Source organism: Typha angustifolia, chromosome 4 (genome assembly GCF_048772165.1).
Source record: "Typha angustifolia cultivar Huaian chromosome 4, ASM4877216v1, whole genome shotgun sequence".
Classification (NCBI taxonomy): Eukaryota; Viridiplantae; Streptophyta; class Magnoliopsida; order Poales; family Typhaceae; genus Typha; species Typha angustifolia.
Window position 1 is genome coordinate 9,049,437 of NC_133242.1, and position 26,883 is coordinate 9,076,319.

Genomic DNA, 26,883 nt, shown 5'->3' on the forward strand with positions numbered 1-26,883 from the left:
TGACAGAATGACATTTATAGAGGAAGAAATATAGAAAGATAATAAAGTTAAATATTTTGAATAATATAGAAAGATATGATGGGAAAATTCTACCCCAGCCTTAACATTGATCACTCTCAACTAATGAACTAACAGCAAATTTCCCTATTAGTACTGAGGAACGTGGTAACATGCGAGAAATAAGAGACATGTATCAAAAACTAAACTTAGAGAAAAAGATATCAAGAGTATTACTTAAATTGTAAGTTAATCAAACCAAAATATTTCAAATACTATTCTTTCCAATCTCCATGAGAATTATATCATAGTCACTCATAAGCCCCTGCAAGACCTAAAATATAACAAACCCGGTGTTCGTACATTATTTGAAAGCAGAAACTAATGCAAGCACCTAACTCCTTGTTCATCATCATCTACTTATGTTTCAATGAAGCAAAATAGGTACCATTAGCCACCACCACCTGATCCATACTTCTTTCCGAAGACGATAACTTGGAGCTTGTCATAACCAGCCAAGACACCAGCACCTGCAACCGCACGCAGGATATTCGCACCAGCACCCTTAAAGAGGGACTTGGCACCCTCGTTCTTCAAGATTTGTTGGAATGCATCCAGTGAACTACGGTACTTGACAGCCTCTCCTGATGTCATCATCATCCTCCTTCTGACAGTGTCGATTGGGTAAGAGGCAAGACCAGCACCAATTGTAATTCCCCATCCTAGCAAGAAACTTGCAAAGAAATTATCCTGCAACATCAAAATCAAACAAAATATTAATAAAAAATATTGATTTGCAGAATCTTATGTGAGTGCTACTAATAAAAGCTAATGTAGTAAAGCAAAACATAATCATTGAACATCAACGGGACTAGGGTTAATTCTGCAATTCTATGTGAATTCTACTAAACGCTAATGTCATACAGATTTGCAAGATAGACAAGCAAATATAGCCAATGAACATCAAAGGGGCTCAGATGAATTTCTACAATCCTATGTAAGTTCAACTAAAAGCTAACACTATCCAGAGTTTGCATGACGGACAATCAAAACTTAATCATTGATCATCAAAGGAACTGATATATGAAATATCACCTAATTGAGGTGGATCTATTTAAACTTCAGGGGCCATAGCATTTCACTTCACATGCTAAATGTTAATTCAGTACCTTAGAATGTCATCTTTCTATTCTTGTAGCATTGCTATCATGGCCCACTTGGGATGGAGATCAATAAGTCCTCATGTTATGACTACCAAGCTAAAGAAAACAAGGTTAGCTTCCACCAAATTATCAATTCAGCTTTGGCCAAACCATGAATGAATTGTCATGAACTCAAGATCCATGATGGGCTGATCATGCTATATATTCCAGATCAAGTTTGTTAAAATTTGAAATATACTTGAGGCCAGAATAACATATTGTGAAGAAATATGTCACATTTCTCTCCATGCTCCAAAAGTCCAACTACCATAAAGACCTAAACAACCCAACACCAATCACTTAGAAGTTTGAAGAAGGATCAAGTCAAAATATAAAATAAGATCAGTCAAGCAAACGTTTCAGAAGAGGAAGACCATATCTCAGATTCATACTACTTGAACAGAAGGCATACTGGATGATAGGACAGAAATATATCAAGAATCTTTTCATATTAAGAGACTCCCAAGTAATCAACAAAATGAGCTCAGATTACACAATATTGTTGTTATATCAAGAATAGCATACCTCAACAACTTCCTATCTGATGATATAGACAACTACATCCTATCTGATGATACAGTTGGTTATGGAATCTGTGATGAGAACTCTTGAATCAATCTTCAGTCCACACTCTCATAAGGCATATAAACAGTAATATAACAGAACAAAACAGGAGAAACTACATGCAGCCATTGATGAAGATGATTTAAGTCTAAATATAACAACTACTAACCTGTAGGGCACCAACCAGAACCACTGGCTTTAGAGAATCATACATTCCAAAGTAGAGCCCTCGATAAACAATTATACCAACGCATGATATGTTAAAGCCACGATAGAGGCCGGCAATACCATCGGATTTCACAGTCTTCTTGTAAACATCAATAAGACCATTGAACTGTCTTTCTCCTCCCTTCTTAGCAGCCTTGGCATCATTGGCTAGCCGTGTTCGGGCATAATCCAAAGAATAGACAAAGAGGAGTGAAGAGGCACCAGCTGCACCTCCAGATGCCAAGTTACCTGCAAACCATTTCCAGTACCCATCTCTATCTTTCTTAAAGTTGAACATTCGCTTGAAGTAGTCCTTGAAAGCGAAGTTCAAGGCCTGAAACATACAAATCAATCAGTCAGCTGTTGAATGGGAAATTGTAAACAGAAAAAAGCAAAACAAAAATTAAGGCTTCAGACCTGAGTTGGAAAATAACGAATAACATTTGCAGTATTTCCTCTCCACAGTGCTGCAAATCCTTCATCCTTAATTGTTCGGCTAAAGCAATCTCCAATTCCTTTATAGGGTTCAGAAAGCCGACCAGATTTTATCATTTCATCCTGGTTCTGAATTAAGAGCTTCACCCTCTCAATAGGAGCAGCTGCTGTTTTGGATACAGCAGCAGAAACTCCTCCCATAAGGAAATCTATAAAAAACCCAGACATACCCTTCTCTGCAGGGGCATTAGCAGAGATAGGTGAGAGAGCTGACAGGGATGAAAGACCAACTGTCCCATTAATACTGTTGTGTGGCCTGAGCAACGGGCTCTGCAAGCCTCCATTCATATAAGTGGGTGGAAAGTTGTACATGCCAGAATTCCTGGCTGATGAATGAGGAGTAAGTCTAGTATATAAGTTCGATCTCCCATAGATCTTATGTATAACAGAGGGGGAATGTAATTCCTCTGCCATTTTGGCAAGCCACAGAATGAACAAACCTGCATCAAATAAAAAAACAGTACTTATAAACAGTATTTAGAAGCAGAGGCCTATGGCATGTCATTAAGAATATTACCAAGGCAAAGCATAAGTCTCACAACAAAAAGGCACAAGCCTCACTTCCTTTAAATGTCCCCAAATTTAAACATGCTGTGGTATAAAGCAAAATTAAGCTGCAGAATTATAAACTACTAAAATGTTTTGAAAAAAACAAATATATGCACTGGAATGTCTTACATCCACATTGTACTTATTCACCTCCTTGCAACTGGATATCTCATAAACCAAGATAAAAATGTCACTGCAAACAAGAGAGCATTTTTTCCCCTCCAAACAAAGACAAGAATGCATATTATATATTCACTGACAGATGAATATGATTTATTTTCTACTGAATAGTTACTCATTTTCTATTGAATAGTTTCTCAATAGGACCAGTTTTGTTTATCTATCTGAACACTATTAATTAGTCAAATCATCGTCTCATGGATGTTGGAAAAGTTTGCTCTGATCTGTAAATTTCTGAATTGTGTGAAACACCTGTATCTACTACATTAAGGGAAAGTGGGAAACTAACATAACCTATAATTGTCAACTTAAAAAATCCTAACCAGCTTGAAATCTTTCATTTATCCCATAACCCAATAACATATAAACACCATCACATAAACATACCATATTAACTACAAACAATGCTCTACAGAATTATGCAATCATCTTCACAGTACAATCAATTCAATCCCCAAAAGTAAATCTCTCGAATCTAGCTAAGAGGAGATTATCTATCTTACTTTTTAAATAATGAACAGGAAAATTAAGTGTCTATATGCCTCAAAGAATAATCACTCTAATAAACTAACAGTGAAAAATATTAGCATGGGAATACAAGCACAATTCATTAATGCAGCCACAACCACAAACACATACTCATGCAAAGAATCACTCATTTAAAAAAAAAACATTCCCGCAGGCAGACAGATAGTTGCACATGCATGCAGCAGAATACATTGACAGCCACACCACCCCCCAAACACTCCCATGGTATATATTATACACATATATACATACATATATACATATATATATAGGCTATTAAGTGCATCTCAAGATTAGTAAAAGGTCAAACAAAGGTGAAATAATATGAGAGAATTTTCTCTCTCCACCTTGGGAATAGGATATCCAAATGTGGAATCAACAGCTAGGGTTGTTAAAACTTATCTCAAAATATTAAAATAAAGTCTCTAGTCTACCTGATATAAATTTACATATAATATACATAAGTTTCTTACTAGTAAATTTCCAACTAACCAGTAAATTTCTTACTCCTGAATATCCAACTAACCAGTAAATTTCTTACTCTTAACTTTCTTTGACAAAAAGCCACAAAGCTTAATAATTTTCCAAAATACAGTATCATCTATTCACCACAAAATTCCTTTAGTATAATTGCAAATGTGAAGTGTCGGTATTTTATCGGTAAATATCCTTAATGACATCAAATTTGCAGAATCCATGCTCAATCTCCTGTAATCATATTCATTCATAAGCCAGGTTTGATCCAGCTCAACCCAAAGCTTCAGGTACTAGCTTTGTCCTTAGCCCTGAACTCATCGTAGACTGCACTCGTTCTTAGCGCTTCTTAGCCTCCCCACCCTTGCTAAGCCCTCCGCATTCAAACATATCCGAATTTTGGTAAACTATTTTCTTCTATGATGTGATATTTCAATTTCATGAAAAATGTGCCTACTATCTTGGAGACCAAAAAATTGGCCCCTCGGTTATTAAATTCCAGTCTCAACTTACTTCTTTCATAGATGTGACCAAATAGCTCATGCAACATAACTCCTTTATGCATGAGCTATAGGAAATGTCACTTCTATCACTATTTTATTTCAGAAGCTAACACTTTGCTTTTGCAACACTTCCCCATCTAGTTATCACCCAATATGTAAAAAGAAAACATTGATTGTCAATGTAGAAAATCACCCAAATAACCCCTACAACGTTGTGTTCATTTAGCTGGAGTTAAATAAGGATACTCTTAGATAGAACATGATTGATATCTTAAGCATCCAAAATATTGTTAAGTATCAATGATATTTCCCAAAAGGAAAAAGAAAAAAGAAATTACCAGTGAAATTGCCACTTCCATCACTGTCCTTCCAACATCTAAGACTAGCTAAACAATCTTCATATCAAAATCCATCCATTTATACTTCAATTTCCACCCAGTAGATTATTTACATACACTAGTCCAATTTATTTACAGACTTACATTATTACGCAACAAGAGCTCATAGAAAAATCATAATGAATTTTAAATAAATCATTACACTGAGCCAACAGATAATGAAGCTATGAAAATAAAGTCTCTTGTTCTCCACAGTCCACATATGTTGGAACATGAGCAGACAATAGTTGACTGCTAAATTTTAACACAAGAATAGATGAGTATCTGCAACGTCAGGTCAGGATCATCCAACTCAGCAAAATCAATGAAATAGATGAAATTTCAATTTGTAATTCGCCAAATCAAAGAGCGATTTATATGGAAATTGTTTTCCAAAATAAGTTGCTAACTGGGTAAGCAACATATACGAGTCCTTGACCAGGTATGCCCCTTGGTCATTTTTTTTCATTCTTCTTGTTCTTGCATAACTTGCTTACCTAGTCAGCGACATATTGTTTTAACATAAGTTGCTTATCTGATTAGCAACTTATTGAGGAAAGCAATTTTCATAACTTAAGTAGCTGGATGGACCTCAATCAGCTGTGTCAAATTTAAAAACTCATCTCATGTCGTATTAAAGTTTGGTTGTTAAGGGAAGGGGGGAGGGGGGGCGGGGTGGTGGGGGTTTAGTATGGTCAAAAACTCTAAGAAAAGATAAAATTTGCTATTATTGCCTATCCCTCCCTAATAAAGAAAGAGTGAAGGATAGACGGGTATCTGTTCTGTGGAGGTCAAACAACAATGGCCATTCTCAGAAAACTGAAGCAAGAGTCAATAAAATAACTACAAATTCACTTAGTGGAAAATAGCACACATTTCCATCCACCAAGGTGTACATTATTATAATAGCAAAGCAACTTAAATCACATGAAAACGAAATTCTCGATCCACTCGCCAATTGTTAAACCAAAATGATCTCACTTCTATCTCTTTGCAACTCCTCCAGATGTCAGAAACATTAGACTACTAAATCAGCAGACTCTACACCACTTGATTCTCCTAACAAGTCACATAAATCAAAAGAACCTACTAAAATTCACCATTTGTACGATATAAGAAACAACCAAAAAAAAGTTGCTAACAGTTAGATCCAACATACGAAATAAAAAAAACCACACGAAACAAACAGATCTAATCTAGGAAAACTAACGAAAACCAAGCTTAGATCCTAACAGATCATGAAGCATAAGAAAAGAAAAGTAAAGATGAAACCTTTCCGAGAACTACCGATTTACACCAACAGGGGAAGGGAATAAACAACAGATCGGAGAGAGAAGAGAGCAAACCTTGGGAAGGCCGAGAAGGAGAGCCTCCACCTTCCTCCGATCTCGATAGGAGGGTGGAAACGGGAATCAGAGATTTGCATTTATATGGAAAGGAGACGGCTGCAACCCTACTTGCTTCCAATTCACTGGGAGTTCGAACTGACAATATTACCCTTGCCTTCCATTTGTTTTCCAATTGTTTTTCCACGCTTAGTCTGGAGAATTTTTTTTTATAATCAATCCATCTGGATTAATTTGAATAGTATTTTTGCTCATTTTTAATTAATATTTTGATGTTATTTTGACTAACTAACTGTTTTAAGATATTAATTAATTTTTTTATGTTCTTAGTTTTGATCGGGGTCTGTGAGTAAAATATTAGATTCTTTTATGAATTAAGAAGAGAAATGATTGCTTTAAAGATGGGAGAAGATATCACCGTTTAAATTTGAGCTTTCTTCTCACGATTTAGATGCATTCCTTTCTATTGACATTTTATCTAATTAATAGACAAACAGGATTATCACTGTATCACTAAGAGATAAATCATATCCAAATAAGCCAGCAAACAGTTCCTTTTCTTATATATATATATATATATATAGACTTGATTTAATTAATGACCTACAAATATAGAGAAAGTGTTTATTGTAGGAGATTTATGCTCTCAAATTTGGCAAAACTACATGAAGAGAAGAGAAGATTATTTTTTGGATGTATGGCTGTCACAGATAATTAATTGTTTGAGGAATTGTTCAAATCTTGGTCCTGGATTATACCAATATATACAGTTTTAATTTGATATCATTCTAGTATAGAATAGAAAGAGTGTATTAGGATGAGAATAAGCACAATTTGCAATATTGTGATTGTAGTCAATGTAGTGTGTTATTACTATAATTTTTGTCAGATTGTGATTTGTGGTATAGGTATAGGTAGTATTTTTTTGGTAATAATAGTTAGTTTGCACTACAATGATACAAACGCCCTTTGAACCTTCATGATTGCCATGAGTCCAAATCTAAAGACGAAATTGAATTTTGGCTCTTAAGCAAAAAGTTAGGGTTATCGTAATTTATTAAGGTTAAAAAGTCACTTGAGATCCAACAGTTAGATAAATGTGAGTTTTGGAGGTTGTAATAGATTTGGGATAGAGGATAAATTTATCGGAGTGGATCATGAAAAGGGGAGACGAAAGTGAGCATGGTGGTGATCGACCTAGGATGGCAGTAGGGTAGTGGGTGATGGTGTTGGTGGAAATTGAGGTGGTTGATAGTGAAGGTGATAGAGAAGAATATGGTCGTTCCTTAGGGTTAAGGAGGTGCAGCTAGATAAGGAGATAGGCAATGGTGGTCGAGCTAGGTGGTAGTTAGATGACCATGGCTTGGAGCTAATCGAACAACGAGGGAGAAGATCTTGAGAAAATAATTCATTAATCTAAGATAATTTGGATTAAGGGCGCACCACATGTTGTATAGTGGCTCCCTAATTGGCTTGACCAACCTAGCTAGGTTAACTTAGGTCCAACCGACTCAAACTAGCATCCTAAAGCATCCAATCAAAAGGTTAGGCTCTAGGCCTAACCGATTACAATTACATGCGCACTACATGCATTTTGGGTGGCTACTTGACTCAACTAGCCTAGCTTGAGGAGCTCGGGTTTGGCTCACCTAACATAAATTCTAGGCTGCAAACAACTAAATAACAAGTAAGCAATAAAATCAAATAGATAAATAGTCGGATTGGACGTGAAAGTCCTTAGCCCCACACTCGTCGCAAGAGCCTAGTGGGATTTTGCGTCCTCCGAGTCAGTTCAAAACATATATTTTCAATTTGATATCTCAGTCAAGTATAAAATATGAAGAGTGTTACAATGAAAACATCAAGATCCTTAAGTATCTGTATTTGTTTAAGATTGCATTCATATTTGTATCTTTTTAAAATCTGTCTAAAATTCATATCCAAATTTGTATCCGTTTAGTTAGGATATGGTTCTAAATTTTGTTATCCATCTAATATTCATATCTGAATCCTTATCTGGAGCAAAAGTTCTAATCCGAATATGAGTTAAGCACTATCCAATATGTATCTGATCTATTTTCACCCATATATATAATACTACTAGGAGAAAGCCAATGGTTTCTATAATGCCCTTGCCGCGATGAGCACGTGCACCACCCCACATGCCCACACGGCATATGTGATGCATGTGACAGGACATGCAAAGCCACACAAAGGTACATCTACACTTACATAATTCATCTCTAAATTAATTATGTTATTATCCAAATAAATATATTAACATATAAATATCCAAATCCACAACAATCATGCTGGACCCACATAGGTCATGACAAAACCACCAAGATATAACTAAAACAACTAATATATAAGTACAATATAATCCAACCTGTATTATACAAATTATCGTTTAATATATAATGGAGTACAAATATCCCATAATAGTACAACTCAATTTCTATATAAATTATCTTTTATATCATTTCACGTTTAGCTCACCTCATCTTCAATATAAAATATCTCTTTAAGATATCTCAAGCCATTATTAGGTACCTCATATATTAGGAGTTAGAAAAGAAAATAAAGATAGTCATGAGCTAAAGGCTTTATAAATAGACATTACTCTAAATCAGTGATATCAAATAGAAAATAAATCATACTAGAGAATATAAATCAGAAATTAGCATCATATCATAAATAAATATATAAATGTATCACAGATATCGTGTCATGACTGATCATTATATAATTCTAAAAACCCTATTAAACTCTCAAATATAATATATATGATATATGTCAACTATGACAATGCTATGATACCAAGTGCAACCACAATAATGCATGATGACCATTTAACACTCATATATCTCAAATAATGGAATCATATATATTTCCACGGGATCTCAAATTAAAGAGTTCAGGATCTAAAAATATTTAAATAATATGATATTAGTCGACTATCCCATTCAGAATTCATTGGTGTAAAATATAATTTATAGATTTTATTAAATAACTAGGTTTACATTATATATTTATATATAATTATGATAACCTTATTCTAATTATATATTAGGAATATAATACTTAATCTCTTTAAGCATGAAAGAATCCGATATACAATAATATAATTAAAAATATGTGTAAATACAATAACTAAGTATAATTCAATAATTTTGAAATTACAACTCTTACTAACTAGTCACTAGTTTTACATAAAATAATTATTATCCATTTATATAAAAATAATTATCATTGCTTAGTATTTCGTTTTATATAAAACAGTATATAATAATAAAATGCTAAAATAGTTATGTACAATATAAACATGAATATTAGATTATTATCAATATATCTATATATACTAATCTAATAACAATGTATAGCTATAGCTATATTTATATACAAATACTAATAATTATAATTAATCAGTTATTCTACTAATTATACTTAGCTAAAATTAGATTAGTGAGTGTAAATTATAAAAAAAAATTAATTATCTAAATAAACTAATTTACCTAATATAGAAAATAACAATATAATTGACAAAAAAGAAAAAAAAAAGTATAATCCTCTTTGCTACTGGCCTAGCACTGTTGCAGCAAGAGGAGATAGAACTGAGAAAGAAGAAGAAGAAGAAAGGAAGAAGAAAAGAAAGAAAGAAAGAAAGAAAGAAAGGAGGAAGAAGAAGAGAAGAGAAAGAGGAGGGGAGTGCGGACCCAGGCCGACAGGGAGGGTACCGGCTGCTGTTGGCCAGCCGACAGCTCAGCTTCATCGAGCCGAGCCCAAGGAAAGAGAGAGATAGAGAGAGAGAGAGAGGAGCTCACTAGCGCTCGATGGAGATGGCGACGGTAGGTTCCGGCAGTAGCACATCCATGAGAGAGAGAGAGTGACCGAGAGGAGAAGAGAGAGATTTAGAGAGAGAGAGAGAGAAGAGAGAGAGAGGCGGTGGAGGGAGGGCTTGGTGGCGACGGGGCCCACCGCGCCAGCTGGCCTGGATAGGTTGATCGGGCTAGCAGCTGGGGGCGCGTGGCACCCTCAACCCGTCTGCCATTGCATGGCACGAGACGTTGTGCCATGCACCATTTTTTTAAAGATAGGTTGTTACAACAATCATTTAGAATATGGTAGGAAAGATTGTAAATGAATATTGTATTTATGAGTTTTATTAAATTAGATTGATCTGAGAGGTTGATCGGATCCATAGTTCTTTTTCTTTGTTTGTTGAGAAAGAATTTTCCACATTAAAAAAATCATGTTAGTGTGTTTACCATCTTTAATTTTTCCTATTCCTTAGCTTTTTCGTGTTCCATTCTTGATTTTATACTCCCTAACTTGAGTTTGGTTTCTTAGTTTGAATAGTATTTGAATTTTATCCACTCTTGATTTATACATACTCACTTACTTGAGTTTGGTTTCTTAGTTTGAATAGTATTTGAATTTTATCTCCTACTAAATTTTAGTTTTCTAAATATGATTTATAATTGGTTTTCTAAACCTTTTTTTTAATCTACAGACTTAGAATTTGACTTGACATTTGACTTTTCATATCTTCTAGACCTAGTCAAACTAGGATTCCGTTTCAGCATGTGAAAATTGACTTGACCATTTGGAGGTGTTTGTGGGTTGCCACTACTATTATTACACATTGATGCAGGTACTTGAGAAAGGAAACAGAGATAAGAATGATTGGTACCGTATCTGAGCTTCTTTCTAACCAAAAGTTTCCCTCCAATGCCAAAGGGCAATTGGGTGCATAACAAAGAATTTTTGACCAAATTAATTAAATTTATCAAAATAGACTACTACCCAAATTTATTACCAAAAGGGGTCAAATTAACTCTAGCCCCATTAAAAACCCTTATAAGTTTAGCGTTTTACTATTCGAGGTAAAAACGCTGGACGTTTTAGCGTTTTTCTTCTTAGTGAAACGGCTGAATGGTTAAGCATTTCTCTTTATTAACCGGATTAATTAGTTAGTTAAATGTTGGAGTTTGATCATTAAAGAAACGCCGTAAAAATGCTAACTATTTCAGCGCTTTTATCATGGTTTCTAAAACTCAAGTCTTAAATAAAAAATACTAACTAGTCAGCGTTTTATAGTAATGGAACGCTGAAGAATTCAGCATTTTTAACAGGTTTCTAAAACCTGAGAGCTTCATTTTTGGCACGTGAAGGTAGTTACAAAATAAATGCTTAAGGAGTAAGCGTATTATACATAAAATGTTAAATAGTTCAGCATTTAATGATAATGAAACGCTAAACAGTTCAGCATTTTTAGCAAGGTTTTTCAAACCTAAGAGCTTGAGGTTAGTGTTTTAAGGGCAATGAAACGCTGAGCAATTTGGCATTTCATGAGTGGCGTCATTCCATCCCTTACCCTGAGGGGTCTCTAGTCAACACTCATCTCTTCACCATTAAGCTGCCGCACTCTATTTTCTCCCCCTCACTCTCTCCAATGATCCATCGACACCTGCGGCCCCACCTCACTGTCTCCGGCGATCCATAAACTCCCACGGCCTCGCCTCACTATTCCGACGATCCATTGACGCCTGCGGCCTTGCCTCATTGTCTCCGACAATCTATCGACGTCCTCAACCTCGTCTCACCCTCTCCGGCGATCCATTTCAAGGTAATATCATTTAATATGTTTTGGCAGATTTTATGGTTCTCCTAGACACAATTACGATAATTAGTTTGGCAAATTTTGTAGTGTATAATATCATGGTAATTTCAATAATCAACTGACACAATTATTATTGTCCTCGTACCAATTCTAACATGAGCTAACTGATATCTATTGGTATTTACACTATATTTGGTCATTACATTATTATTTTGTATAGTTGAGAATTTTTCCAAGATAATTTTATAATGTAGTAGGAAAAATTAGAGTGTCATCTATAGCTTGTCAAAACCATAGTTTGCTAGATGTGTCGATCTCGATCCAAGCTCGATCCAAACTCTCTCTCTCTCTCTCTCTCTCTCTCTCTCTCTTTCACTCTTTCATTCTCTTTTTCTCTCCTTATCATATAACTATCGTTTCTCTTACGGAGAAATCTAGCTCCGGCGAACTCTGATGAACTCCAGTATATAATTTCGTTGTTTCTTTATTTCGCCCTCTCTCTTTCTCTTTCTTTTTCTCTTTCTTATATTTCTAAATAATATTTATAATTTTACGTAATTAGAAAGTCCAATTCGATCTAGGCGATCGATACGGCCAATCCGTACCATTTTTTTCGAAAGACCGATCCCGATTTTTCAAACCTTGGTCAAAACAAATGCCATTTTTTTGTAACTAAATCCTTCAAAATGTTTTATATCTGAAGTTCTTGCACTCCAAGTTGGCAAATAGAAGAGATGCTAATAAACTCTTAAATGTATTTTTTTTTCATAAATTACCTTAGATATTTATAACAATTACATGTATTTGGGGTGGCGATATTATACAGTTGTAAGATGGTACAATAAATTACGAAGGTGGGTTAAATTTTTTTGCTAAAGTGGATATAAATTATAGTTACGATCAATTGGTCAAAAAAGCATCAAAAGCGACTAAAATGAGTACAAAGCATTGGAGTATAAAATTAGTATGCAGTAGAGTTTTCTAATGAGAAAAAGGTGTAGTTCATTGGAATATATGATGACGACGATGTTAAGGCTATGCTTAATATTACATAACAACACCAAGGTATATTGGAAGTCTATATTGACGGTACACCAATTGTTGACAAAGAAAACAACTATACTGATACACCAATTGAAGCTTCACTATACAACTATACTAATATGCCAGTTGAGGTTACATGGATATCTAATGAAGGACCCAATCAACCAATTAATTGAGGCTATATTCAACCAAGCCTTGAAGGCCCTAGTGAACCACTTGGAATCGCTATAATTAAAGAAGTTGTTAATATAAATAATGAAGGCTATAGTCAACCATCGCATATAGGTTTGGATGATCAATCTATTGATACAACTATTGCACGCATTACTGAAAGTGAACAAAAATGATGGTGTGTTTTACAATATACTACAAGATAGCGAACCGTTTAAAACATCTAACAAAGAGGATATTGATGCATTGTCAGTGAGTGATTCAACTGATGATGAGTTTGATAGAATTGCAATCAATCCAATTAGTAGTTTTGAGCCGATGCTGTAATTGTACAATGTAGATATGACACAAAGTGTTAATGTTATTAATTCACTTGTCAGCCTACCTACTCCTTCGAGGTATACTGGCGGTGATTTGCATGTTGCGATGCTATTTATGAGCAAAGAAGACGTACAAATATGTCTAAAAAGAAATGCTATTAGCACACATCATTCATTTAAAGTTAAGACTTCTAAATCTATAATTTTATATATTAAGTACAAACAAGAGGATGGATGTATGCCAATAGAGCTTCGAGCAGTATTACGTAAGAGCCATAGAATATGGAAAATTATATGTACTTACCTCAATCTTTCTTTGAATAAAGACCATCATTAGCTTAATATAAATTTTTTTGCACATAATATTAAAAGGTTTGTTAGTAATGACACAACTGTTAGTGTTGCTCAGTTGCAAATTCACATTCTTAAAAAGTATTGCTATCAAATTTAATATTGAAAGGCTTGAAACGCAAAATAAAAGGCCATTAAATATGTATTTGGTGGTTGGGCTAATTCTTATAACCAATTGTCATCATTTATGCGTGAATTACAACATAAGAATTTGGATATAGTTGTGTTGTGGAAGAAAGTTTATTCACTTGGACCAAATTACAACATAAGAATCCAAATACAGTTGTGTTGTGTTAAGTATTGATGGCACATATCTCATATTTTGCTTATTGTAGTCGTCACTTACGTGAATGATGGTGTGTTTACTCTCGCATATGCTGTTATCGAGAGTGAGAATGCTGATAATTGGAGTTGGTTCCTTGCTTGTTTGCGCTCTAGGATTGTACATTGAATAAAATACTTATGTTATGTATACTACTTTATGTTATGTAGACTTCTAATGGCTACACACGAGGACTTAGGGCCTATCGATGCATCTGTGTTGAGGTTGTAGAGGCACTATAGATCTAAAGATAATACGGAGGGGCAAGGTTTGTATTGTTAATTATATATTTTAAATTTTATTTTTAGGGTCAACTTTCTAATTTATAATTCACATTTTTATTTTTAGGATCTATGACTTTTGGTGTATAGGCACCGTTTTTCATGTACTGTGAGATAGTGGGAGCCTGATCCATGGATAGTTGATATCCTAGGGCAGACCAGATTCTACTATGTATATCGACTTGCCGGGATACATATTGATTGAGTGTTGATTATTGCATTAGTGGAGCATTGGTGACTAGAGACACACACATTCCATATGAAGGTTGGAGACATCACCATTGCATTACAGGATATTATTATACTGTTAGGTCTACGCATCCATGGACTTGTAGTCACGGGGACCACAGCTATTCAATGGGATAGTGTATGTCATGAGCTCCTAGGAGTTATCCCACCTTAGACAACGAGATGTGGTTGATCGCTATGCATGCACTGGTTGATAGAGGCATTTGGCGCCCTTCCTGCAAATGGTGATGTTCAGATGATTACACAGTATGCTAGGACTATATTTGATCATGGTGGTTATGAGACTTGGATTATACTAGCAGATTTAGTTGGAGGAGTGTCGTATTAGTAGTACTTTATCAAGAGTTATGTCGTGCTAGTCAACATGATGCAGAGAGAAAGCTGGGTCACTTGTTTTATTATAGGTATTTATAAGTCGATCTTTTGGTGAGTACTTGCATATAATTATATTTCTCACTTAAGCTATTAAGATAATTATAGGTTTGGGCATGGGAATGACTACATGTGGATTGGCCTGATAGACAGTCGGGCTCCCTTTGAGGTTGTCAATACTGAGCTAGAGAACCCTCAGCCATCTTAGCCTCAGCTTGGTGATGCACTTGGTTCCAGGTAGAAGTTCAAGCGAAGTTATGACCAAAATCTAGTCTTGCATATGTTGCATTTTTATCGAGATCAACTAGACCAGCAATACGATGATTAGATAATTTTTGAAAATATGTAAAATTACTTCTAACATGATATATTTAACTTATTTTACTAATGTGCAGATTATATTTGAGAATAGGAAAAAAAAAAGGTTGAGAAAGGAGGCTGCACGTGCGCTGCACGTGCAACCCCCTCCTCTCTCCCTTTCCGGCACACAACGAGGCACAGCAGAGATCTCGCCGAATCCGAATCAAATTAGATTTAATTTTTTTTAATCTATAAATTAAACCCTAATTCTCTCTCTCTCTCTCTCTCTCTCCTTAACCCCCCCAGCCTCTTTCTCCCTTTTCTCTCCTTTGTTTTCTTCTTTCTCACCGTTGGAGTCACGCCGTGGAATCAGCCTGTCGGAGTGGCGCTGGAGTCGTCGGAGACCACCACGTGACTCCTTGGTAAGCCATCTCCCACCCCTCAATTTTAATTTTAGTTTAATAGGTTAAAATAGAAATACCTAATTCGTGATATTTCGACTTCGTCGGCGAGTCACATTGGCCGGCGGCTTCGGGTCACTACCGCTCCATCACTGGAAGCCTCTTGCCGACGAACCTCGCCCGTAGTGGCCGATAGTGTCTCTCTCTCTCTCTCTCTCTCTCTCTCTCTCCTTCTCTTTTTCTCTCTCGCCCTTGTCGATCCCCCTTCGGGTTGAAGAAGGCAGACTCAGGCAACCCGAGTCTGGCCTTCTTCCCTTAAGTGTGGATTCGGGTCGGGTTGGATCCAAATCCAAGGGACCCAACCCAGTTCCATTAACTTAATTGGATTGGGCCTTTGGCCCAATCCATTTAACTGTATGATTGGGTGGGCTGCGGATCGACTATAGCCCAGCCCAACCGATTGGGCTTGTTTTGGCTCAAATTGGTTTTTTTTGAGTTAAATTGTAGAAAATCTTAATATTATTAATTTAAAATTTTTATTGTTTTTTTTAAAGGTGGTGATTTTTAGCACGTGAGTTAGAGATTAAAGATTTCAGTTGTCTTGCTTATACTCAGGTGAGTGGGTTTACTCATATATTTATTTTTATTATACTTCGTACTTTTGTCATTTATTTCATCCTTACGTGCAAATTTAATTGTTACATTTTCTATGTGCATTTAATCATTACACTCGGTGCATCGCCATACCTTATGCAAATATTAAATTTTAGTGAAAAAAAAAATGAAACTAGTATTGGTACGACTTAGAGAACAGTCACGGTATAAATCACTTGTGGTTTTTCATCTCTATCTAGAAATCCAAGGGAAATTCTTATATCAGATCACTACGATGACTTTCTTATGTGACTATTGTAGAGTTAGGAAATAGTTCTAGGATAAATAAGAAATTTCCTAGGTGATTCTAATCTCTCTCAATGGTTAGTGAAAAAGATATGATGTTTTGATCACATAGTGATACCATTTGATGACCCTAACCAGATCAGCCATGAGGAAAAATCCCGAGCGTCATCTCGATGTGACTTTTAGTTGATGTGGATCCACAGGGTATAGATCCATTGAGACAAATGATAGTATAAATATTGGAAAGATGTTAATATGTTGAAACTGTGCAAGCTTGTAAGTTATGACTCTATATTATTATTATTGTTATTATTTAAGAGCTTGCCTATTGCAAATTGTTATGTATATCTTTGATCTTAGGTTTTATTTAACATTATAAAATTTTAGAATTTATTTGGTCTTTGAGTGGTATCACTCACTGAGCTATAGTTATTGGCTCATGGATTTCTTTTCTTTTTCGTTTTATTTATTTATCTATCTCAAGTAATAGTCAGCGTGGCGACTGAACGAGACGCACCCGGACCCCACCTCCACTTAGGACCTACCTATTTACCTTTTCGCTATTTTAGATTTTATGCTTTAGATTAAATGTTAATTTTATTTCGTTTAGAGACTCAAACAATAACATTATTTTATGTTCATTGCAATTAGTTTAAATTTAATAAAGCATATCTTTTTTGTTTATTTTTCTTGCCATTGTACACTTAGGAAGTGTTAGTAAGGCTTCGTGTATCTCAAGCATATTGAGGTGTATGGACAGTCATGATTCCGATCTCGGATCGTGACATTATATGGGAGTCACATATAGGAGAAGTATTAGCTGAATTACCAACAATATATACAGCAGATAGTAGTATATGGAGGATGAGGGCACCACTTATTTGTTTTGATATTGTTGAGTGGCATATCCCAAATTGGGTCATGCATCAATTTGGTTAGACTCAATAAAATTCTACTCCATGCAATACTGAAGACAAACTTTATATTGTCGATAAGCATAGTAAGAGTACCTATGATTGGCAGGCTCACCATGCAGAGTATATTGCCTATTGGGAGCAGTGTGGAGCCAACATAGTGGATTCATTGTCGATGGTTGCAGTGATGAGTTATGGTGATCCATACATGTTGTGGTATAGTAGGATTACATGACGATTGATTTGTCGATTATCAGATAGGCCATACATGCAATTTTCGTCCTCTAGCACAACTATTGAGGCTGTGGTACATTTAGTATTAATTGTAATATCCTAAAAGGTTTGAGATTTATCAAAAATATTAACTAACTACTTAATATTTGGTGTAGGTTCATACTTTATCCGATATTTACTATCGAGACTTACATGCACTTGCCGCATGGAGTAGCAGTGGTGGTTGAGCATCGATGAGCATGATTGTTGACATGTGTGCTAGTGCATTGAAGATGGTTGATGAGTCGCAACATTTATATGCTCCTCTTATAGTGCATAGACCAATGTCAGCTCCTATAGAGCATTAACAATTACCACCTCCTGTAATTAGGGGTAGAGGTAGAACAAGAGGTTGAGGGAGAGAGAGAGGGACATCTACTGCAGAACAAGCCATAGAGGAGTCGATTAGAGAGGCTGACTATAGAGGAAGCAACTATAGAGGAGCCGACTAGAGAGGAATAGACTATAGAGAAGGCGACTAAAAAAGAGTCGATTAGAGAGCACACTACAGTAGAGCAGCCAGCAAATGTAGAAACCACGACATTTACGATTTTATGTACTAAGAGGATAGATAATTGTTTTAAAAACTTGAAATATTTTAATGTAAATATATGTTATTTAGTGGTTTTACTTTCAATATAGTTTGATGTGAATTTACTAGTTTTACATGTGTTTTGTGAATCCTTAATTATATGTAGATGTTATACTATCACCAAAATATCTTTATTATTATAAATATGTTTGAATATATTTTCATTTAGAGTTGACTGATGATTGCTTCGTAGTCATGAGTTTGGAAGTTTTCTAATGATTATTTATTTATAAATTTGCCTTTGTAATTCTGCATTTGTATAAAGAAGTTGTTTTGTGCTTGATTATAGTCGGTCCGGTTAGTCTACGCTACGAGTTGAGAAGTCATAGTGTTTTTTTCTTTTTTTGGCTATTCATTAGAATGATAATTTGTGCTTAAGTGTGGTGTAATTAAATATTCTGAAACAGTCCATTGTGCCGGTTATAAGACGCTGAACTTTTCAACATTTTATAACCCATATAAAACGCCAAGAAGTTCAGTGTTTTATGCTTTATAGTTCACTTTTCAAGGATAACGCTGAAATATGGAAAACACTTATCTACCAAGCATTTCATTTTGAAAGGTAAAATGCCAAAATGTTTAGCGTCTGAAGTAGGGCTAAAGTTTATCCGGACAGCATTTCTTTAATGCTTAACTCCAACATTTAACCAACTCGTTAATCCTGTTAATATAGATAAACACTTAAATGTTTAGCATTTCCACTAGGAAGAAAAACGCTGAAAAATTCAGCGTTTTACTTGAAATAGTAACGCTATACTTAAAGGCGTTTTCAGTAGAGCTATTGTTAATTTTGACCGTTTTTTATAATAAGTTTGGGAGATATTTCATTTTGGTAAATTTAATTTCAAACAGTTTTTGTCAAAAAAAACTCGCATAACAAAGCTTAAAATAAGTCATAACTCATAAGCACTTCATGTGACTGTTTATCAATTGAAGAAACAAAAAGGGACGGCAAGCTGACAGAAGGTGGATAGCTGTAGAGTGTTTCTTCTTTCTTCCTTTTATTTTTCTTAGAAACTTTATTTACTAAAATGTACCACACTCTTAAACTTAATACCAATAGAAATATATTTTATTATGGCAACTACGTAATGCAGAGGTTGAGCTGAGTAATCATGCAAAGCCCGAGTTATATTATATGGTGATTACTCTTAAGTTGGATCAAATCCATCTCCGTGTTTCCTTTGAATCTTCGAGTTATATTACAGTCATGGCAGCTAAAATCTATGGTACAATTTCTTATAAGCTCTCAGTTGCTATTGAACATCTCTACATTCTATAGCCTCTTGTTTGTGTCTTCTTCTAATGTGATATAGCATCATATTAGAGCAAAAACTATTAAGAATACAGATATTTTATGCAACAAGAGTAAATGGCATCTGTGGCTCTATTAATATGGGTCTTCTCATCCTGATCTTAATATTGTACAACGGAAGAAAAGATAATCAAGTTATCTACAAACCAAACTTTTTGGGTCTAAGATTAGATCCCTTCTTCAAACCTGGCATCGCGACTTGTTGCTGCTGCTTCACCCTCTTCTCACGTTCTCTCTTCCTACTTACCCTTTCAGCTTCAGTTTGCTCTTTCCTCAGATTCTCCATTTCCTCCTCCATTGCTGTCTTTTCTTCTTTTTGTTTCTTCTTATGTTCAAGCAAAGATGTGTCCGAATCCTTAACAGAGAAGAACATTGGGCCTAATTCCGCAAGCCAATGCGGCTCGACTGCGGTGACACATTGCATGTACTCCTTGGTTGTTAGAATAAGCTCATGATAAACGACATAGTCTGGAGTGTATCCGAGTCCATAGAGGGCACTGCTGGGATGCAGGTGACATGGCATCCCGTTCCGGCAATTCACATACTCACCGACACCTTTCAACCTAGCAGCATTGTGAAAATATGCAGAACAAATTGCCTTCCGCACTACATCCCATTCCATCCCACATGAAGTCAGAGGAATCTTCAAGGACTTCAGTATGTCTAACAGCTGAGACCTTACTTCTCTTGCCTTTCGAAGCCCTTTAACGTGTAAAAAGTGATCATTGCACCAATCTCCGCGATATTGATTTGCCTTCCATTGCTGGTAAACATTGAGAAGTGTTAAGTGGTCCGATTCTGGGACGAAGAATTTCTCCCTTGCTGCATCACTCTCCTCTACTCGATCCTTTGGCCGGAAAAACACTGATGGCACTGAAAGCATAGAGACAATTGTCAGCACTTCATTGATGCAATCGAGCTGTTCCCCCATCAATAACATCTTGGCAAGTGTTGGATCCAACGGGAACTCCACCATTTTCCAGCCAATCTCTGTGAGGGCACCAACATTATTCAAGGCACCCAGCACCCAGAGCTGGTACATAGAGTTGAGAATGTTTTCCTGTGGAGGTGGGTCCATGAAGTCAAAATCCAAAAGGTTTTCAACCTTTAAAGACTTGAGTAACAATACAACATTTCCCAGATTGGTCCTTTGGATCTCTGGAACAGGATTGGGTAGCATCTCATTTTGGTAGGCCGACTCTGTAAACAGCCTATAACATGTCCCAGGGCCAGTTCTTCCTGCCCGTCCAGCACGTTGGTCTGCAGCTGCTCGGCTGATTGGAAACACTTGGAGAGCATCCATGCCCATCCTTGGATTGTAGACCTTCATCTTACCATATCCAGTGTCTATGACATAAAAGATGCCATCCACTGTGAGTGATGTCTCAGCAATATTGGTTGCCACAATGCATTTGCGAGCACCATCTTCAGCTTTCTGGAAAATTTTAGCTTGCAGGTCAGCTGGCAACTGCGAGTAGATTGGCAGTATAGAGAGCTTTGGGACTGCCTTACGAGCAGATGAGATCAGTTGTTCCACACGCTCTGCGAGAGCATAGCACGTAGCTTCTATCTCTTCCTGCCCTGTCATAAAGATCAGAATATCACCCGGAGGACTAGTAATGTGAATGGTCATGGCTTGCTTCACTGCAGCTTCCACATAATCTTCACAAGGTGTTTTGCTGTACAAGATGTTTACCGGAAATGTCCTGCCAGGAATATGAAATATAGGCACACTGCAGAAGAAATGAGCATTTAAAAGGAGTTAGTAACATATACTACAGAAAATGATAGGACGTGAATAGGGTCCAGAACTTTCTTCTGCAAACAGCCGTATCTAACCTTCCAAAGAAGTTGGAGAATTTCTGTGCATTTAAAGTTGCAGATGTCACAATGAGCTTAAAGTCACGTCGCCGGGCAACTACCTTCTTCAATATGCCAAACAACACATCGGTGTTCAATGATCTCTCATGTGCTTCATCCATGATAACAATTCTGTTAACAAAGATTAGGTCCATAAATACACCCAATTCTTTAAGAATTTATTATCGTCCAAAGTAATTTCTCATAATAGCAATGTTATGTAAAATAGAAAATAATGAATAGGTCGTAGCACAACTAATATTAGAGTTATTTATACTATTGACATTGAAAGCTTTTCAAACATCCCATTTGCCACTATATCACCCAAGATATCAAATTGCCACAGAAAATTCAGTCTGTTAGCCACAGTTCAAATTTAATTGAGATGGTCAAAGGCCAGTTTACCTAATTACCAGTTTACCAATGTATAAGTCATTTGGAACAAGTCAAAACTATCTAACGCTACAGAGTATCATATTATAGGAAAGTATCATAATAGTTTTTTAATCTCTCCATTAAAATTATACTTCAAGAAAAAAGATTTTCATGATTTTGATGGATCATTAATACTAACAGCCCCCATTTAGAAACATTTTTTGAATATACCTAAGTTAACAGTGATGGCATTTTTGAAAGAATACAATGATTTAGTGGCAATTATGACATTTTAAAGAATGTAGTGAAAACTATGATGTTTGAAATTTTTCAGTGACGATTATGTAGACTAGTGTAGAGTTCCATACAGAAGCTGCTAAATTATGACAAAACTTGCCATGCACTAATTCAAAAAGGATCAAACAGATAGGCCAGCTTGTAATAGAAATAAATATCAATAGTCCACTTGCTTGATCAAGACGGCTCACATTAACAGTCTAGGATTAATTCCTAGTGCCAAACATCATAAGTGAAGTAATTACTCTAGGAGAAAGGAAAATGTCTATAATTAATAGTGCAAATGCTAGAACCAATGTAACTTATTGGAATAAAGCTGCCAATATTTTCTGCAATAAACAAATTGCTAAGTGACCAAACTACCTAATTTATATAGGATTACTAATCTCAAAGGGTTCCTATTTTGCGTGTCTTCCCTAGTTATTTACTTTCCCGGGATGGAATTCTAGTAGTTTTAGGAATTCTATTTGCTTTAAATATTGTTCTCTATTTAAAGAGAGTTGGTGCATGATTAAGAACACATTATTTTTGATGAAATTGATTGTTAGTTCTATTTTACTTATTTTCTTCTTCTATTTTGTGATGGTGATCACACAATTCCTCCATCAGCTATGCCAAAATGGTATCAGAGAATCATCCTCTTAGGGAGATCTTGTCATGGTCAACATTGCTTAAATTGCAGCAAACTTGTTGGAGGCGCCTCCAACCTTCAACCCTCGGTAAGGTTGGCATTGAGAATTCAGCAACATTACTACTAAAACCAACTGAGTTATGCTGGGTGGAACCTATATATCGCTACAAATCCTATAAAGTGCCATCAATGTGTAGAAGTAAGAACATGTTCAAATTAACGCCTTAAATGACGACTAGTCAATTTCATTGCCAATGATGGTTTGATCAAAGATGAGCAATATGAAGATGATGAGGCTCATAAAACATATGAGAATGAAAGAGTTTCTTTGACTGTCCAAAAATTATTCTATGCCCCAAAGCAAGATCCTCCTAAGCAAGTACATCATATTTGCAAGATAAGATGCATTATCAATTAGGGGGTTTGTGATGTTATTACTGATGAGGGCAGCAGTGAAAACATTGTCTTACGCGGATGGTTAACAAATTTGCAAAGTGAGTGGCAGTCATTGGTAAACAAGCTGCTCTTTGGTCTATATTCATCCCATAAGCAATACACATAAGTGTGTTCCATCTATCTAAGTTTGTTTGTATAAACATACCTCGAACTTTTGTGATCTGATTCATCCCAGGAAAATGATCTACCTGCTCAAGGTCATCTAACCCTTAAGTTTGTATATATTCGTCCCATAAGCAATCTAAGTTTTGTTTGTATAAAAATACCTCGAACTTTTGTGATCTATTCATCCCAGGAAAATGATCTACCTGCTCAAGGTCGTCTATCCCTTATTTTATAAATAGATCAATAGTGTTGGCAAGACAATTGACCGAACAACGTCTTATCACTTTCTCCATCGACAAACTTCTTTAATGTGGTCATCACAGATGTTTGCCATAGATGTTTGCCATATACTCATTGGTTGCCCATGGCAATATAACATCAACTCATCAACTCTTGGATAATAACTTTACCTTTTACAATGAGTGAAAATGATTCTCACTCCTATGTGCAAGGAGAAACATGCACCAATTGCACACAAGTGATTGCAGCTTTCTCTTAGTCAATAATCATGAGTCACAAGAAACTAAAGAAGTCTTTGACTTTGATCATAAGAGAATAAGGTCCAATATCGATACTAGAACAACCTGAGGTAATTCCATTTCTCGATGAATTTTGTTCTTTAATACTTGATGAGCTTCATAAAGATTTGCCTCCGGAGCGAGACAAACATCATATTAATCTTATTATTAAAGCAAGTTCAAATCTACCAAAACAATGGATATAGCCCTTGCCTAAGCTGAGTTTGCATATAATAATATGAAAAACCGATCAATGAGAAAATCACCAATTGAGATTATCTTTGGCAGTCACCAAATCATCTAGTGGATCTTGTTCTTTTACTAATAGTTGCAGATAAATGTCTCAGACTGAAATCTCATAAAGAATATGAGTTAGGGATGGCCTGTCTCAGAAAAGAACGAGTTCTACTAGGCAACTACAACAAGTTAAATCCGGAAAATATTGAAACCTTTTGTATTTTGCACATTATCATTGTTGAATCCAAAAAATCAACGTAAGATTTGCATTTTGCGCAAAATCAATAACAATACTTACATGATTGACCTTCCTAAGAGCTATGGAATTTCAACGGCATTCAATGTGCAAGACCTGTTCAAGTATCATCCTTATGAAACAAGTCCATTATTTGACTCAAGGACAAGTCCTTTTCAGACAAGGCAGACTGATGTAGCACCAAGCATTCTAATTCTTATAGCATTCCTAATTGTAATGGTTTACTATTTCTCATAGGAGTCTTATTCTCAAAGGTTTCCTAGTTCATATAAGATTCCTAACCTCAAAGGGTTTCCTATCTAGGTTTCCCATTTGGAGTACCTTTCCTAGTTATTTAGTTTCTCTTACAAATGTCAACATTTCAACATCTTATCCTAATTACCCTTACGAAACTCTCTTACCTATTAAAGTAAGTAGATTTTCTATTTCTTGACATTTTAAAGAACTGAAACTTAATTCATTCATCATTCTTTTACATTGTTTGCACCCTTCTTTCTGCCGCTGGAGTAAAATCAACTAGAACTTTACTCATGCTAGAACTCTCATGATATAATTGATGTTCTTACAGATAAGATAGCAGCAGTAATAATAACTAATGACAGAACCAATAGGGCAACTCTCCAACTAATGGATTCAACTTTTTATAATCAAAGTTCTAAAAAACACGCGGCTGGTATGTAGTGGCCAAGGGGTTTCATGGCGTGAAGTGGATCGTGGGCACCATGACGGTGACATAGCCCCAAAGCGGGTTGCAAATAAAAGTGTTACAAATATATTTTCCCTAAACTATCTAGCCAACATATAAGTTTTGCATAAATCATCAAAAACTCATCAACGTTACCAGAATCTCATCTAAATGTGTGGAGCTCTTTAAAGCCAAATTTTGGGGGTAAGTTGTTGAGATTTTCACTCCTATCCAAAATATACTGAAGTTAGTATATACATAAATAGACCTCGAGATCAAACTGTAAGCATCAAGGATAATTTCTCCACTATATTGAGTGACTTGATTCCAACCTATTAGAGAAAAGTAGGAACGAGACATTAAGCTGATCAAGTAGATAAAAAGAAGATGAGATATCACTGTCTGTTCAACTTTACCGACAACATTACTGCCATGACTACATAAAATACTTTCGGACTTTGTGTTGTTTCAGCCGAGGAAAGAAAGAATAGCATACCGGTATTTATCAAGATCAGCATCCTTCAGTGTTTCACGTAGAAGTACTCCATCTGTCATATACTAGAGAAAATTGGAGGCACAGTCATAAGATACATCAGAAAAACTTGTAAAGTATGTTAAAAAATTTGCATTGCCAAAACCAAGCCACTGAATAAGGCTATTAATACATCAAATTGCTAATATAACCATGGAAATACGAGCTTTCATAAACATGAAATCCTACTATATAAATAAGAATAAATATTCTTCAGCTTTTTTCTGTTTTAAGAAACACTACGAAAGAAATAACCCTAATCAGTCTAATAAGATATTCATTACAACTGTTTGGAACCATTGTGATCATGCCTCCTACCTGAAGCAAGTGGAATAAACCATAGAAGTACTGATTATGTAGAATATGCAAGTCACATAACAATTACAATCTACAAGTTAAAAATCTAACATGAATAATCACCTTTATAATAGTATTTGGACCAGTAACATCCTCAAATCGAATAGCATACCCAACTTTATCACCTAATTCCGTCTCCATCTCCTCACTGACACGTTTAGCAACACTCATAGCTGCCACACGTCGTGGTTGTGTACAACCGACAAGGCCACTATATGTATATCCATCTTCATGAAGATACTGTTAAAACTTTAAAAGTCAGATAGAAAATAAATACGGGTTAATCAATAAATCATAATTAGATGGTAGAAAATTACTGACCTGTGTTAGTTGGGTTGTCTTCCCAGAACCCGTTTCCCCAACAACAACAATTACCTGATTTTCACGTACCACCTAGATAATAGTATGAGCACCTGAAGTTAGGCTAAAAGGTGAAACCAAGCACTTGCATTCTGATAAAGAAGCACAAAAACTACAATAAGCCTAGAATCCAGCTCAACAACACTACCATCTAATATTCTGCACAAAAAAGAGCTTAATTATTAACTTGAATCAAGTCTTACATTTTAAGCAACATGAAGAGTACAGTTTGCAAGAATCATAAATGGAACAGGAAAAGAAAATATAAGAGTAACATAAAATATAAACCCAGATTTTGTGGAAAAAAATGCCAAGTTCAGTTCCAAATTTTTTCTAGATAAGGGGGATCGGGTCAAGAAGTGAA

General features: G+C 35.6%; 2 protein-coding genes across 2 annotated transcripts in view; both read right to left on the bottom strand.

Moving 5' to 3' along the window:
• Positions 1 to 206: 206 nt before the first annotated feature.
• On the bottom strand, positions 207 to 6,574 carry LOC140758966 (ADP,ATP carrier protein 1, mitochondrial-like). The gene is made up of 4 exons (XM_073095392.1): positions 6,423 to 6,574; positions 2,388 to 2,905; positions 1,933 to 2,304; positions 207 to 747 (listed from the first exon to the last, which is right to left on the bottom strand). The coding sequence occupies exons 2-4, from the start codon at positions 2,877 to 2,879 to the stop codon at positions 448 to 450; spliced, it is 1,164 nt and encodes a 387-aa protein (XP_072951493.1). The 5' UTR covers positions 2,880 to 2,905; positions 6,423 to 6,574; the 3' UTR covers positions 207 to 447.
• Positions 6,575 to 19,874: 13,300 nt separating this feature from the next.
• LOC140758683 (pre-mRNA-splicing factor ATP-dependent RNA helicase DEAH7-like) overlaps positions 19,875 to 26,883 on the bottom strand; it is a 39,895-nt gene continuing 32,886 nt past the window's right edge. Inside the window, exons 10-14 of the mRNA XM_073094927.1 lie at positions 26,481 to 26,552; positions 26,223 to 26,399; positions 25,767 to 25,828; positions 21,690 to 21,842; positions 19,875 to 21,583 (exon numbers count right to left, since the gene is read on the bottom strand). Of these exons, the coding sequence (XP_072951028.1) occupies positions 19,990 to 21,583; positions 21,690 to 21,842; positions 25,767 to 25,828; positions 26,223 to 26,399; positions 26,481 to 26,552 (2,058 nt within the window). The 3' untranslated portion in view covers positions 19,875 to 19,989. The remainder of the gene's footprint in view (positions 21,584 to 21,689; positions 21,843 to 25,766; positions 25,829 to 26,222; positions 26,400 to 26,480; positions 26,553 to 26,883) is intronic.

Excerpts from the sequence above, each read along its gene's own strand:
- LOC140758966 (XM_073095392.1), bottom strand. The coding sequence starts at position 2,879 with ATGGCAGAGGAATTACATTCCCCCTCTGTTATACATAAGATCTATGGG. Across the intron at positions 2,305-2,387 it reads TTCGTTATTTTCCAACTCAG|GCCTTGAACTTCGCTTTCAA; the intron begins GTCTGAAGCCTT and ends TGTATGTTTCAG. Across the intron at positions 748-1,932 it reads TTCTGGTTGGTGCCCTACAG|GATAATTTCTTTGCAAGTTT; the intron begins GTTAGTAGTTGT and ends TTGATGTTGCAG.